The sequence below is a fragment of the Nanorana parkeri genome, unplaced genomic scaffold, assembly GCF_000935625.1.
Source record: "Nanorana parkeri isolate BGI_ZX_2015 unplaced genomic scaffold, ASM93562v1 scaffold80, whole genome shotgun sequence".
Classification (NCBI taxonomy): Eukaryota; Metazoa; Chordata; class Amphibia; order Anura; family Dicroglossidae; genus Nanorana; species Nanorana parkeri.
The window spans coordinates 2,216,470-2,230,104 of NW_017306348.1; the positions used below are offsets into that span (position 1 = coordinate 2,216,470).

Below are 13,635 nucleotides of genomic sequence, written 5' to 3' on the forward strand. Positions count from 1 at the left end.
TTATCTTGTCTTAATGTGCAGCTGAGGTATAATGTTTTACTGCAAAGTGATTTGTCTTCTAACGTATAAACACATTTCACATCTGTTTTGCAGTGAAGTGGTTCATTTATGACCTCTCTGAGTAATTGTATTCAGAGTTGCCACTTAGATTCCAAGCAGCACAGATAAATGTATTACTGTAACAAAGCAGCATCACTTTTCACTTGTAATTGCTTTCTTAGTATTTAGTATCTTGATTTAGGGTGAACCTCTCACCCAACCACAATGGAGGCCATGCTTTTGTGGTGTAAGCGATTTAACCAGATGGTGTGAGAGCTGCATTTAATGCCACTGTGCTGGTATTAGCACAGAGTGCTTTGATCCTAAAATAAAGGGTAATGTTGTGGCCAGAGATATGTGCTTCACTTAGGCTCCATTAACACTGGAGCAGCTGTCCGCGCGTATTCGGCTGTACGAAAACTCGCAGAACCGCTCTAAACAGAAACATCAATGCACGTTAATGTGCATTGTTCAGACTAGGGATGCAACAATACTTTTCGAGTACCAGTGCAGATACTTAGCATTTTCATGAGAACTATCAGGGTTGCAGCGCTTGCAGCTGGGACCGGGCTCTGGTGCTCCACCACTGTCCTGAAATAATTTGTTGATATTGTTTTAGAAAAGCTGTCGCATGACAATAAACAAAAATGTATCAGTACTCGTATCTGTGAGTACTTGGGCAAGTATCGGTACTTGTACTTGCAAAACTGGTATCGGTGCATCCCTTTATTTATAAAAACAAAACCATACATTAAAACAGAGATGTACAAATCCCAGGAGCTCTGTGTGCGCCTTACAAATGACAGCTGCCTTTTTAACTTTTGAATTCTTCTCTAGTCTGGTCTTGGAGCTCAAAAATTATCTAAGGCCCCAGTCACACTAAGCGACACTTACCTCGAGCGGATTCCCGTGCAGCGGGATAGCGTGACTGGGCGACGATCGTGCGACCTTCACTGTTGGGCTGCATTCAAAAATAGCAAAATCGCGCTACATCCGCGGGGAAAAAGGGTCCTGCACAAGCGACGGGCGACATGGAGCTGTAAATTAGAACAGCTCCATTGAAAATCATTGGATGACAACTTCTCGCAATATCGCGTGGCAAAAATGCGCGGCATCGCGGCGGAAATCACGCGATTAAATGCCCAGTGTTAATGAGCACTAATTGTACTTGTAGGGAGTACTGTACTTGGTATCGATGCATTCCCAGTTCAGACTATTGCAAGCGCAATAATACGGCGGATTCCGCACCTCAGCGGCTATATAGTACCTTTTAAACCAGCGGGATCTTTGCAGTTTTTTCACATATAGGTTTTGCGAAGACTGCATGGAAAACCGCTTGGGAAACACAAACGCTATATGTGAATGGAACCTTATACTGTTTTGTTTTTACATGGACTTTAAAAGTTTTCCTAACCTGCCAGTCACTGGACTCACAACTGCTCCCCTTGTTACACACAATGATACATTGTAACGCAATGATACATTGTAACCCAATGAGAGGGGGAATATATGAAAGCTAAAGGTAACATTGAAGTTTGTAGGGAGGACTGGGTACAAGAAGCACCTTCAGGAACACATTACATGCAGCCTGTTTGTTCTGTGTTTTCATGGCTTATCAGAGAAATCTAGTGTATAAGCCCTGTGAATAATTTAGACTATTTTCGAGCGTGCCACTCATTGTATAATAAAATTGCCTAGTAATATAGATTTATCACCACCCTGTTTGGTAGGTTCCTTGTTGATCTGTGTCTGTTAATGCATAATATTTCTGCACATGTATATCTCCTTCTAAATTAATGTGTTTTCCTTTAGGCTGAGACAGCTGCCAACAGAATCTGCAAAGTCCTGGCAGTCAATCAAGAGAATGAACATCTGATGGAGGATTATGAGAAACTAGCCAGCAGTGTGAGTCCTTTTATAGTTTATTCTTCAATAACTTGGAAAGTGATCCCCTTACATCTGTCAGTCATCAATAGACCTGTTCTCTGAATTGCCCCTCTCCCACCGCTCCAAATTCATGATTTCTGCATCATTCAAGACTTCACTGTGAGCAGCAGTGCACACAAAGCTACACATATATACCCTGTGAAGCGTTGGAGGAGAAGAGACTGCCATGACTTGTGTGCTGGCAGCCATCTGCAATGCAGAAGAGCCATGTGTAGACAGGTTCAGCCCACCAGAATTCTCCCATAACCTGTATGTTAGTTTTGATTGGACTGGCCCTAAAATGTAATCTTGTTTTGGGGGAATTCTGTTGCGTCCAGTGTTTTTAAACCTTTGCTGTACTAGGGGTGCACTTTACTGCACAACCCCGCTTTGTACTATAGGCTGAATAGATGGAAAACATTGATTAAGTTGTTTGTGACTATAATTCGCTTTTTTCTTCCTGCAGCTCTTGGAATGGATTCGCCGCACAATCCCATGGTTGGAAGATCGTCAGCCTGAGAAGACCATGCCTGACATGCAGCAGAAACTAGAGGACTTCCGGGACTACCGCCGCGTGCACAAGCCACCAAAAGTCCAGGAAAAATGCCAACTGGAGATCAACTTCAACACCCTACAAACTAAACTGAGGCTCAGTAACCGACCGGCTTTTATGCCTTCTGAGGGGAAGATGGTGTCGGTGAGTGTCTTCAGTTATGGGAGAAGGCCCCTAAACTTAGGGCTGAAAGGTTGAGCTGACTCTCGCTTATAGTTTCTTTCAAAATGCTATACCTGCAAGGAAGTGTAGGAATGCTTTGTCTCTTCTGCTGCCCACAACGCTTTTGCTGCAGAGTATCCCTGGATGGAGCCTCTTCCAAAATCAACTTTTTCTGGTAGTATCAATCTACTCTGTCCTTGTTGTGGAGGTTGGCAGGAGGAACCATGTAGCAATGCAGGAGATTAGCTCTCTTGGATGTGTCGATTTCAGAAGAGACTTTACTCTGCAGTAGAGCAGTGTTCTGTACACAGAAAATGTTTTAAGAAATGACTTCCATACCTGCAAAATGCACATTTTGAAAGAAACTTTGACTAAGCAACACTTGCTTTTAATAGACAGCTCCAACCAAACAGTTAAGGACAGTGTTGTAACACATATAGGTACTAACGTACATAATATGAGACTTATGAGAAATGTAGATACTCTTGTGACCTACCCACATCTTCTGTGCTCTAAGGCCGCATAAACATGGTGATAATACCTTTATAGCGCTTTCAGTTCTAAAGACTTTCTGCCACTGACTGACCACCTTCATTCTCATTTCGCTGTTAGTGCACATTGACACACTGGTGCTGCCTTAGCTTTTCCCCTGCTACAAGCCCACATCATTTACTCCACTTCCTGCCCACAGCTACAAAGCAGATAGTTCACTGCATATGGGACTTTCAGCTAGCATAGGACAACTCTGTATAATGGCCTAGTTAGGTAATTACGCTGGCTGAACTGAGAAAATGTAATGTGCTCTAAAGAAATCCAAAGGTGAACTCTTCCAAAAAAAAACCCTGTAAAGCTTGGAGTCCAATTGTCATAACTATAAGATGATGCAGAGGAGCAGTAATGTGAATTTTACTTCTTTTGATTTTCCAGGACATTAATAATGGCTGGCAGCATTTGGAGCAGGCAGAGAAGGGTTATGAGGAATGGCTCTTAAATGAAATCCGCAGGTTGGAGAGGTTGGACCACTTGGCTGAAAAGTTCCGCCAGAAAGCGTCTATTCATGAAAGCTGGACTGAAGGTGGGTACTCCTGGTTAGGCAAATGATTACTGCCAACAAGACCCTCAAATATGCCTTAAGAGTCTTTCTGAATTCTAGCTACCTTTCAGCCAGTTCTCACTGCCTGGCTACTGTAGTTAGACACTGTCAGCATTATACACATCCTAGGCATGAAATCAGCAAAGGCTGTCTAGAGAGAGAGGACTTTATATATAATATTAGATAGATAGTGCTCTTTCATATCTGACATTTTATCTCTGTCACTTCCCAAGCCCGCTTGTAGCTAACTAATGATAAAGGTTGGTGACTTCTGGTTTACAATGTAAAAAGCCATTATGATTGTGGAAAGACACAGCAACAAATCACTAGACAGAATTGAGAAAGATGGTTGGATGACCAGCGAAACGTCTTGAAGAAAAATACAGCAAGTCCAGTTGCCTTGATTTGTTTTTTTTACAGATATACTATGACCTGGATGAATGAGAACCTTCACAGATGTGAGCTGCCATAGCTTATTTGTAACAATAAAGCTAATTGCCTGGTTGTCATACTGATCAATTGGCTTCAATACCAATATGTTTAAGTTTAACTCCGGGTATTTTATTTTAATAGAGTGAGAGACGGATTAAAGTGAACTTCACAAGTCTGAATGAATAAATTCCCGATGTGTCACAATGTACAGGAACAGTATAATTAAGAATATACACCTTTTATGAGAAAGCATTCCAGCTCATCCAGTGCCCTAGGCTGAGATTATGTCTTCAGTCTTCTGTAGCCAGGAGAAAGCATTTCCTCCAGGCTCCTCTTCCTAAATCATCAGACTGTGACATTGTAACTTGTAGCAAGACACATACGGAGAAGGTGCAGCCGGAGCTGACCTTGGTCAGACATCTGTGAGTACAGCTAATATATGCACAGGCACCAGCTTTTACAGGTTTGTTTCATCTCTGAGCCAGCAGCTTAGTACAGGAAGTTCATGCTGACTCTAGATGATGCCTGAACAAAGATGGGCTCCGTCCTTCTGGAGAGAAAATAACATGAAGGCACTGCCAGGGGGTGTACTGTGATCTATGAGAGCTAATAAATGCCTGTTAGTATTACACATCACGTGGCATGCAGGCACATAATATATCAAATTCTAGGTCATTTCTGAGGACTCTGTCAGGTATTTATTGCTGTGCTTTTACTTTCTGTCTTACGGTGGCATCAAAGGGGAAAATGAAGATGAAAAAGGTTTTTTCTTTTTTTGTAGAGTTGGGAGGGTTAAGACGACCACCAGGGTCTTCACTCCTATAGATGCTAAATATACTGATTCCATGTTGTAGTTGCTGTATCATTTTGGCTCACATTTCTTTAGGGTCTAAGACATATCAGTGAAGATACTGCCAATGCCAGCTGCTTTGCATTCCTTGACTGCACTGGGAATGTGATGGCTGTGATCTTACTGGTGGTTATTTGTGTATCATCGTGCAGTTCCTATTTATAATCTAGTATTTGTTAGAAATGTTGTTCTTGAGGCCAATTATATTTTTTCTTTTGAAAGCATAGAATAACTGTGGCGATCTTCTCTTCTGAAGGTACAGAATGGCTACTTTTACTCTTGCTACGCACCAAGGCTATATCTACAAGTGCTGTTTCTGGCCTTGGGTCTTTTAGTATTAGAAGATTAGAAACGCCCTGAGGAACTGTTTTCTCCCCCTAAGCGCTTAGTGAGGATATTGCTTTTTGCTCCCACTGTAGCAGAAAGGCGACTGCCATACCCATGAAAGACATTATTAGGGATTACTGCGATTACGGACACAACCACAAAAATGGCTGGATGCCCTTTTCTAGAACTACCGTATTTTTCCGTGTATAAGACGCTACTTTTTCATTAAAATGTTTACCTAAAAATAGAGGGGCGTCTTATACACGGGGGCCGAGAGGAGAACCGAGGTTGCGAAACTGCCGAATGTGCCGATACCACTGCAAACTACTGTAGCCTCACAAGTGAAACGGATTGCTGAGACAAGCATAAGTTTTCCTCCAATCATCTTTTGTACCTGAGGTCAGCTTTCTTCCCAGCAACAGCTGACGTCGGTTACAAAAGATTTATGATTGGAGGAAAACTGTTATCTTGTCTCTGTAATCCGATCATAAATCTTTTGTACCTGACGTCGGCCGGCGCTCGGGAGAGCGTGTAGCCAGTGCCCGGAGCTGTAATGTCGGAGCATGACGTGATTGAGGTAACTGTAATGCATTATACCATTTAAAATATTGATTTCAGAATTTTGGGTAAGAAAAGTTGGGGGCGTCTTATAGACGGAAAAATGCGGTATATTCTCTTTGGTGGCTCCTGCCTTATGCTTGATCTTGGCTGTATTCTGACTTTGCCAAATCCTGTCTAATTGGTCCAGATCGCTTTAAAGGGATCTTTCTTACCGCTGCTGCCATTGACCCTGCAAGGTCTGGCACTTCATGGCTGACAAATCCACAAATAAGTCCTCCTTGGCATGTAGGGGCCCCCACTTTCCAGAGTACAGGGACATCTGATGACTGGGTGCAAGACATGGTGTCTTAGGCCTACAAGCTCGAGTTTTGCTCCATTACCCTCCCCAGTTTCTAATGTCAAACCTTCCTGTGTCCCCTCAGCGATTTGCAGATTTTCATCAGGACTTCTGGGCCAAGTGGGACATTGCCCCAGTTCTGGCTGCAGGATAGTTTTAGGGGTTTTACTCCAACCTGTTCTCTGTCCCAAAATACAAAGGGTAATTCATCCCATCTTTGACCTCAAGGCTCTAAAGATTTACCTTTGGGCCTAAAAACTCTGGATGGAATCAACCAGATCTGTCTTTGATTCCCTTCACCTGGGGGAATTTCTGGCTTTGGTAGACAAAAAACATGTCTATTTACTTGTGTCCATCTTTTGGGCTCACAAACACTTTTTGCATTTTACTGTAGGGCCTCTAGACTACCCGTTCTTGGCTCTTCCATTCGGCCTGTCTTCTCATTGCTTGGGATTGGCCCAGGCAGGTATGGTACACTGACCTGGTATGTAGCTGTAGGCTCTGCCAAAATGGTCTTATCTGCTATCCTATGGACTGGCTTTTTAAGGGCATGGCTATTGAAGGCCAAGTTCTAATGGATGGACATCTTAGTCTGTGAGTACTATAATGCTCAGGACTAGTGAAGTCCACTTCACTCAAGGATTATTAGACCTAGAAAGCATAATTTTGGTTGGTGTGAGTCCTCCTGGGGCCTTCTCTATGGCATAGATCAGACTTTATGAAGATGGATCTGGACCAAGGTTTGACTCTTAGTACCATCAAGGCCCAGGTAACTTTCCTTTCTATTCTGTTTCAGACACCGTTGGCGGCTTACTTTCTGTTAGACATTTGTGCAGCCCTTCTCCCTTGTGGTTTCCCCAGTCCAATCCCCTTCAACTCTGTGGGGTTTGAATCTGGACATTTTGACTCTTCAGAAGCCCATATTTGAAACTGTCAGAGACAATTCTCGCTGTATTCACAAGGTTGTATTTCTTGTGGACATCGCTTTGGCTAGGGAAGCGATTTTGCCTGCAGATTTATCCTGCAAGCAACCCTTTTTGGTTCTGTACAAGCACAAGGTGGTGTTGTGTCCCAGGACTTCCTTGATCCCCAAGGCAGTCTTTCCACTTTAATCAGGACATTGTACTTCTGTCCCTCTACCTGGCTCCAGTTCACCAGGAGATCTCCCTCCATTGTTTGAATTTGGTTTGGGCCTTGTGAGTCTATCTTGCAGCCACTACTTTTTGCAGAAAGACTGATTTTTCCTGCTTTTTTTTGCCATCAAGCCTCCGTCTCCTGGATTTGTAAGGTTGCCACCTGGTCTTCTGTTCACATGCTCTCCAAGCTTTACCAAGTGGACATTTCTTCTCCTTCAGGCATAAAGTCCTTCAAGTGGCTCTTTCAGCTGTACACAGTTTCCTGTTTTACATTGGGCTTGCTAGCATTTTTTTTCCTGTGCTGTCCATCTCTGGACTGCTTTTGGACATTTTAAAGATTTTAAGACTTCCTGTGTCCCTTCGTGGACAGGCAAGAATATTAGGGTTTTTGTACTTGCCCTAAAATCCTTTTCTTGGAGTCTATTGAGGAGCACAGGTCTCATCCCTCTGTTTTCATGACCATGACGTCACTACTGCTTTGCTGCAAAACTGAAGTATGTTAGTAGTAGAAGGGTTCATCTCGGGCTGGCCTATAGATATATTGTTTTGCCAGTGTCCAGTCCTCCTGTAGGTGGCAGTATGACCCGATGGTTTAAGACATCCTGTGTCCATTAATGGATTCCAGGAACAGGATTTTACACTAAGCACTAAAATCCTCTTTTTCATAACACAGTAATAGCAGTATCTGTGCTGTTCATGGTTTCAAAATCTTGTCCATCAGTTATTTATGAGATAAACTTGCTGATAACCATTTAAAGCATCGTATTGCTTTTACGTTTTTGCTTATTTCCTTCCTCTTCGAAAATAAATGTAGTGGAACGAAAACCAGATTGTGGTTTTGCTTACTGCTTGTGGTTTTTTTTTTTATATTTAAGCTGCTGATTGTATTCATTCAAATACTGTTGAAATTATGGATTGAGGGCTTTTTGATTCCTCTAGTCTCTTTTCACCTTAGCTTGTATTAAAGGGTTAATAGACCATCAGCGTTTTTTTGCATATATCTGCTGCTAGCAAGCAGTAGATGTATGCAAAAACATTGTAAAAAAACAAAAACTTTTAAAAAGGGTTTAAACTTACCTGTGTCTCTGCCGTGAAGGATCTTGGGGCGGGCGCATGCACAGTTCAGATGTTCGGCCGGGAGACGAGGAGAGACACAAGGTAAGTCTATGGAGCAGCGTGCACCCGCACAGACACCGTGAGACATGAGAGGAGTCAGCGCTGGATCGGAGACCTGCACTAGCGCTGGAGAGACAGCTGGAAAGGACAGTAAAGAAGATCAGATTAACTACCGGCCGGCCGTTGTTTTAAAACAGGCACCGATGCCTGTTAACATACAAGCGATCCGCCGGCTATAGAGCCGGCGGATCGCTGGTATGAGCTGCCAGCCCGTGTCCTCCCTCCGCGGCCCCCCCTCCTGTTGTCACACTGGTCCCGGGCTCCGCTGTGCCCGGTGCGAGCCCGGGACCAGCATAGTGCCTCTCTGACGGGATCAGAGGGAGGTCGGTACACAATCTCTCTCTGGTTCCCTCTCCGGCGTTAGAATGCGGAAGTGGTGTATATTACATCACTTCCGCATTCTTGTGTCACTCTCCAGCTTTAGACGCTGGGGAGAAGCTGATGAAGCAGATCTGTGCTTCATCAGCTTCTTTGAGGGGTCCTAGGTGACAGGGGTCTTGGAGACCCCTGATTGCTCCATAAAGAGGACCTGTCACATCTTTTGCGATCACATAGGTTTCTTAGCCCCCTATGTGATAGCAATAGAGTAAAAAAAAATAGGAAAAAAAATTTGTTTCCCCCAAAAAAATTTAGTTACACACAAAAAAGTATTAAAAAAAACAATTTTTTTAAAGCCCCCATACATGCATGCAAACATGCGTCGGGTGCGCATACCTGCGAAAACGACGATTTCGCCCATTACGCCGCACATTTGCATATCGCCGCAAACGTCGCAGTGAGAGCAATAATTCTAGGGCCAGCAATCACTGATAACACTAAACTGATGAACGGTAAAAGCTTTTAAATCGTTGCCTATGGCCAATTTTGGGTATGGTAGTTTTTTGCGATTTCGCGGGTGCGCGCAATTTTTAAGCATGACATGTTTGGCGTGTATTTACCTGACGTGACCCCAACTTTTATATTTTACCAAGCAAATTGGGTAGTAATAATTGTTTTCTAACAATGTAGAAAATAACTTTTCTGAAATATAGTAAAAAAATAACCCCCCCACCCCCCCCTGTGGTGATTAAATACCCCCAAAAGAAAGCTCTGCGTCCCCAAAAAAAGGTATAAAATTAATTTCAGTAGAGCTTTGTATGACGGAATAAAGTTCAGTCAAAGTACCGCAGCGCTGAATACTGAAAAATGGCCTGGACAAATAAGGGGGTCTAAACTCCTGGTCTTCAAGTGGTTAAGAGACATCATTTAAAGGAGAATTATTCCTGTGCACTGAACTGAAACAATGTTATCAGCCTCCTACAGTTCTCTTTTGCGAGTTAAAGGAGAACTATGACGTGAGTGCTTTTCACTCATCCTCATAGTTCTAGCCGATCTGTAACAATGAGACTGTCACAGGTCGGCTCAATAGATCGGGAAGTGAGCGAACAAATACCGTCGCTCGCTCACTTCTCGATCATGTCCCTACAGAGAGCTGTGACTGTCACGGCTCCCTGCAGGGATTCCCCCCCTCCCCGCTCCGATCCTCCAGCGCTGACTGGAGAAGCGGAGGGGGGCGGGCACAGCTGGTTCTGCCTCTAGATAGGCAGAGCCAGCTGTCACTCACGCAGCTGGGTGGATCCAGACAGTATTGTTGGGATCCGGCTACGGCGTCCCAGTATACCGCAAGCTGTAGCTCGCGGTATACTGAGCTTTGGGTGACGGGAGGACGCTAGTTTGTGTCCTCCCGTTACCCTTAGGAGAACTATGGTGAAAAGGTCTCCTTTTAAGGTAAGTCCTTACAGCAGTGATACAAGTGATTACTATCAGCAGTGCAAGAGACCAAACATTTTTTTTTTTCTTTTAAGGATAAAATAAGAATGAGTTGAGGAACTGGAAAAGAGCAAATCCGCTTTCTGATGATTTAAGCATATGAGATACTTTCCATATGCATATTCTGCTGACTTTATATATGTCAAGTCACCCAGAGTGCTGTGTATCTTCCTGTTCAGAAATAGGATTACCAAGACTTTTGTGTTTTATGTGACTATCTGTTGGCTGAGCAAACTGACAAACATGAGAGTCACAGACTGATCTTCCTCCATCCGGCCGATTCATCTAATAAAACAAGTTTGCAAAAGGATGTCACCAGCACCCCATGGCTTACAGTGCACTGTTGCACATTAAGGCTCCATTCAAACAGAAGCGGTTGTCCTCACAAATTCAGCCGGCCGAATATGTGCAGAGCCGCTCTAAACTGAAAAAAAACTGCATTTTAATGTGCATTGATCAGACATTGGCGGTGGCCGCATGCGGGAAACACAAAAGTATATATGAATGGAGCCTTATGCATGTAGGGTCAGTTTTAGGCAAGTGTGGACTGGCCATTGCCATGGTGTGGCCAGTTATTTTAACATTTTGCTATGTAGAGGGAAGCAGAATGGGTGTTTAATTTTATATTCTGATACCTGCAAGCCTATGTTAACAAATATGGCTTTCCTGAGAATCCATGACAGACTCCTAGCAGTGGTTTGCTTATTTTGGATATTTCAGTACTGTACCTGACAAGTCTTTCTTTCAACAGGCAAGGAGCCCTTATTGAAGCAAAAGGACTACGAAACAGCCACCCTTGCAGATATCAAGGCTCTGATCCGAAAACATGAGGCCTTTGAGAGTGACTTGGCAGCTCACCAAGACAGAGTGGAGCAGATCGCTGCCATTGCACAAGAGCTGAAGTGAGTGGTCACCGCCATAATTGCTATGTATAATAGTGGTAGGCTTAAGGCCCCATTCACACCTGACCGTTTTGTAGCGCGTCCTACGCTCGATGAACGCTCTACAAAACGGTCAAAAAAATAAATAGCATTGTAGTCAATGGTATCGTTCCCACCTGTCCGTATTTCCGCCCGTCCCGAACGCACTACAAAACGGCCCACGCATGAAAAGGTCCCGGAGCGTTTTTTGCTGCGTATTGGTCCGTTTTGTAGGGCGTTTTCCATTTGTATACTGCCAAGTAGCCTTTGGAATTGCGCGACGGTCGCCCCCCATTTTTTTTACCGCGAATCGCGGTAAAAAAAAGCGTGACGGTCGCGCGACAGACGCGCATATTACAATACGCATAGGTGTGAATGGGGGCTAAAAAGACTGCAGGTCTTGTGTAGACAGGACTGAAAAAGATTACAATCCATATCTGGATCTGCAACAGATTCCTCCATCTACGCTAAACTGTGTGGGTGGAGCAATCTCCCACTGGGCCAAGCTTCAGTATATTGATAGTCAGCCCCGCTGGTTTTCAAAATCCTGAACAATGCCTGCACCCAATCAGATTGTTCAGGTATTTTGAGAGCCAGCGGGGCCGAGTAGCAAGATACCGAAGCTTGGTCCAGTGGGAGATTCCTCCATCCACACAGTTTAGCGTAGATGGGAGCAGCAGCAGCAGCAGCAGCTCCAGCTCCTCTATCCTGACAGGGTCTCTTTAATCATCTGTGGCACTTAGAACCTTATTGCCTGATGTGCATCATTACTATTTGGTGGCACGGATCAGGAATGGTTGCTGATACATGTTATGTTCTTTGCTGCTTGCCCTAGGTGTGTGTACATAAACACACAGTGTCCTCTTTGTTCATGTCTCACACACATCATTAGAAGACATTCCAAGCAGCGAGTTTCACAACTTCCATATTTCCAGGCTTGCCATGGCTGCAGTGAATAGCATCTTTGATTCCACTGACACGTGTAAAGGTTTAGATGAGAGGCTGTACACGTGGGTGTGAGCAGTCTGTCCAGGGGATACTACTTTTTCTGAAAAAAAATAAAAGTTGTTTTGCAGCTGCTAAATATTATTTCTCTCTTTTTTCCAGTGAACTTGACTATTATGACTCCCCTAGTGTAAACGCACGTTGCCAAAAGATCTGTGACCAGTGGGATGTCCTAGGGTCACTGACACACATCAGACGAGAAGCCTTAGAGGTGAGGACGGCGGCACTGACTCCATTTAGTTCCTTTTTGTTCTTCCATGTTGATCTTCATTGACCTGCATTTTTTTTCTCCAGCAAACAGAAAAGCATTTGGAGAATATTGACCAGATGAACCTGGAGTATGCCAAGAGGGCAGCGCCATTTAATAACTGGATGGAGGGGGCCATGGAGGATTTGCAAGACATGTTTATTGTACACACTGTTGAAGAAGTGGATGTGAGTTTGTTCTTTGGGTAAAAGCTTTTTGGACCCCCCCCCGCCCCCACCACTCTGCCAGATGCAGACCGAGAGAGGGAAGCCATCCTTGACATCCAACGCCAGATCCAGAAGATCGCCGATTATAACAACATTAAGTTGTCCGGTGGAAACCCTTACACCACGGTTACTCCAGAAATAATTAATTCCAAATGGGACAAGGTAGGTGACTCTAGAATGATGAGCGTGAGGTCGCCTGGGTACAGGAGCCGATTCTAATGCAAAATGATCAATTTCAGGTACAGCAGCTGGTCCCAAAGAGAGACAATGCTTTGACGACAGAGCAGGACAAGCAACAGTCCAACGAGCGCTTGCGTCTGGAGTTTGCCAGCCTAGCTAATGTGGAGGGACCTTGGATCCAAAGCAAGATGGAGGTATGTAGCAACATGCATGGTGCTGTCTTGGCTGCTTCCTTCCCTTCCTATAGAGGAAAACCCTCCATTGTTTTAGCTAGTCAGACCTTATTTGACATCCTGTGTTTAAAGTCTGACGGGTGGTGGCAGCTTGGAAACAGTAGAACATCGCCATCTAGTGCAGAGAGCTGGAACTGCAGAATCTTTCCTAATTGGTCATTTATAGTGTCTTATGATATTGGTTTGTTTTGGGTTTATTTTGTAATATATCCTTCATTTTTTCAAGGAGTTTCCTTATGTCTTGAGCAGCTAAATAGTTATTTAGGAATTTGAGCAACTAGGTGGTGGTTGGAAGTTTTCCAGTATCTGATCTGATCTCGGCTTTGCTGCAGACATTCCTCTTCTGACTTGAATCCACTGCATATCACAACTGAAAAAGTGACTGTTGACTCATATCAGATCAAAAATAAAGCAGTATAACC

The 13,635-nt window shown here is 43.9% G+C and overlaps 1 protein-coding gene across 6 annotated transcripts in view; it reads left to right on the forward strand.

The window, feature by feature from the left end:
• ACTN4 (actinin alpha 4) overlaps positions 1-13,635 on the forward strand; it is a 71,073-nt gene that overhangs the window by 48,116 nt on the left and 9,322 nt on the right. For all 6 annotated transcript variants that reach the window (XM_018576933.1, XM_018576932.1, XM_018576928.1 and 3 more), the window contains exons 9-14: positions 1,852-1,944; positions 2,432-2,662; positions 3,608-3,755; positions 11,153-11,303; positions 12,429-12,537; positions 12,621-12,761. In XM_018576933.1, the coding sequence (XP_018432435.1) occupies positions 1,852-1,944; positions 2,432-2,662; positions 3,608-3,755; positions 11,153-11,303; positions 12,429-12,537; positions 12,621-12,761 (873 nt within the window). The remainder of the gene's footprint in view (positions 1-1,851; positions 1,945-2,431; positions 2,663-3,607; positions 3,756-11,152; positions 11,304-12,428; positions 12,538-12,620; positions 12,762-13,635) is intronic.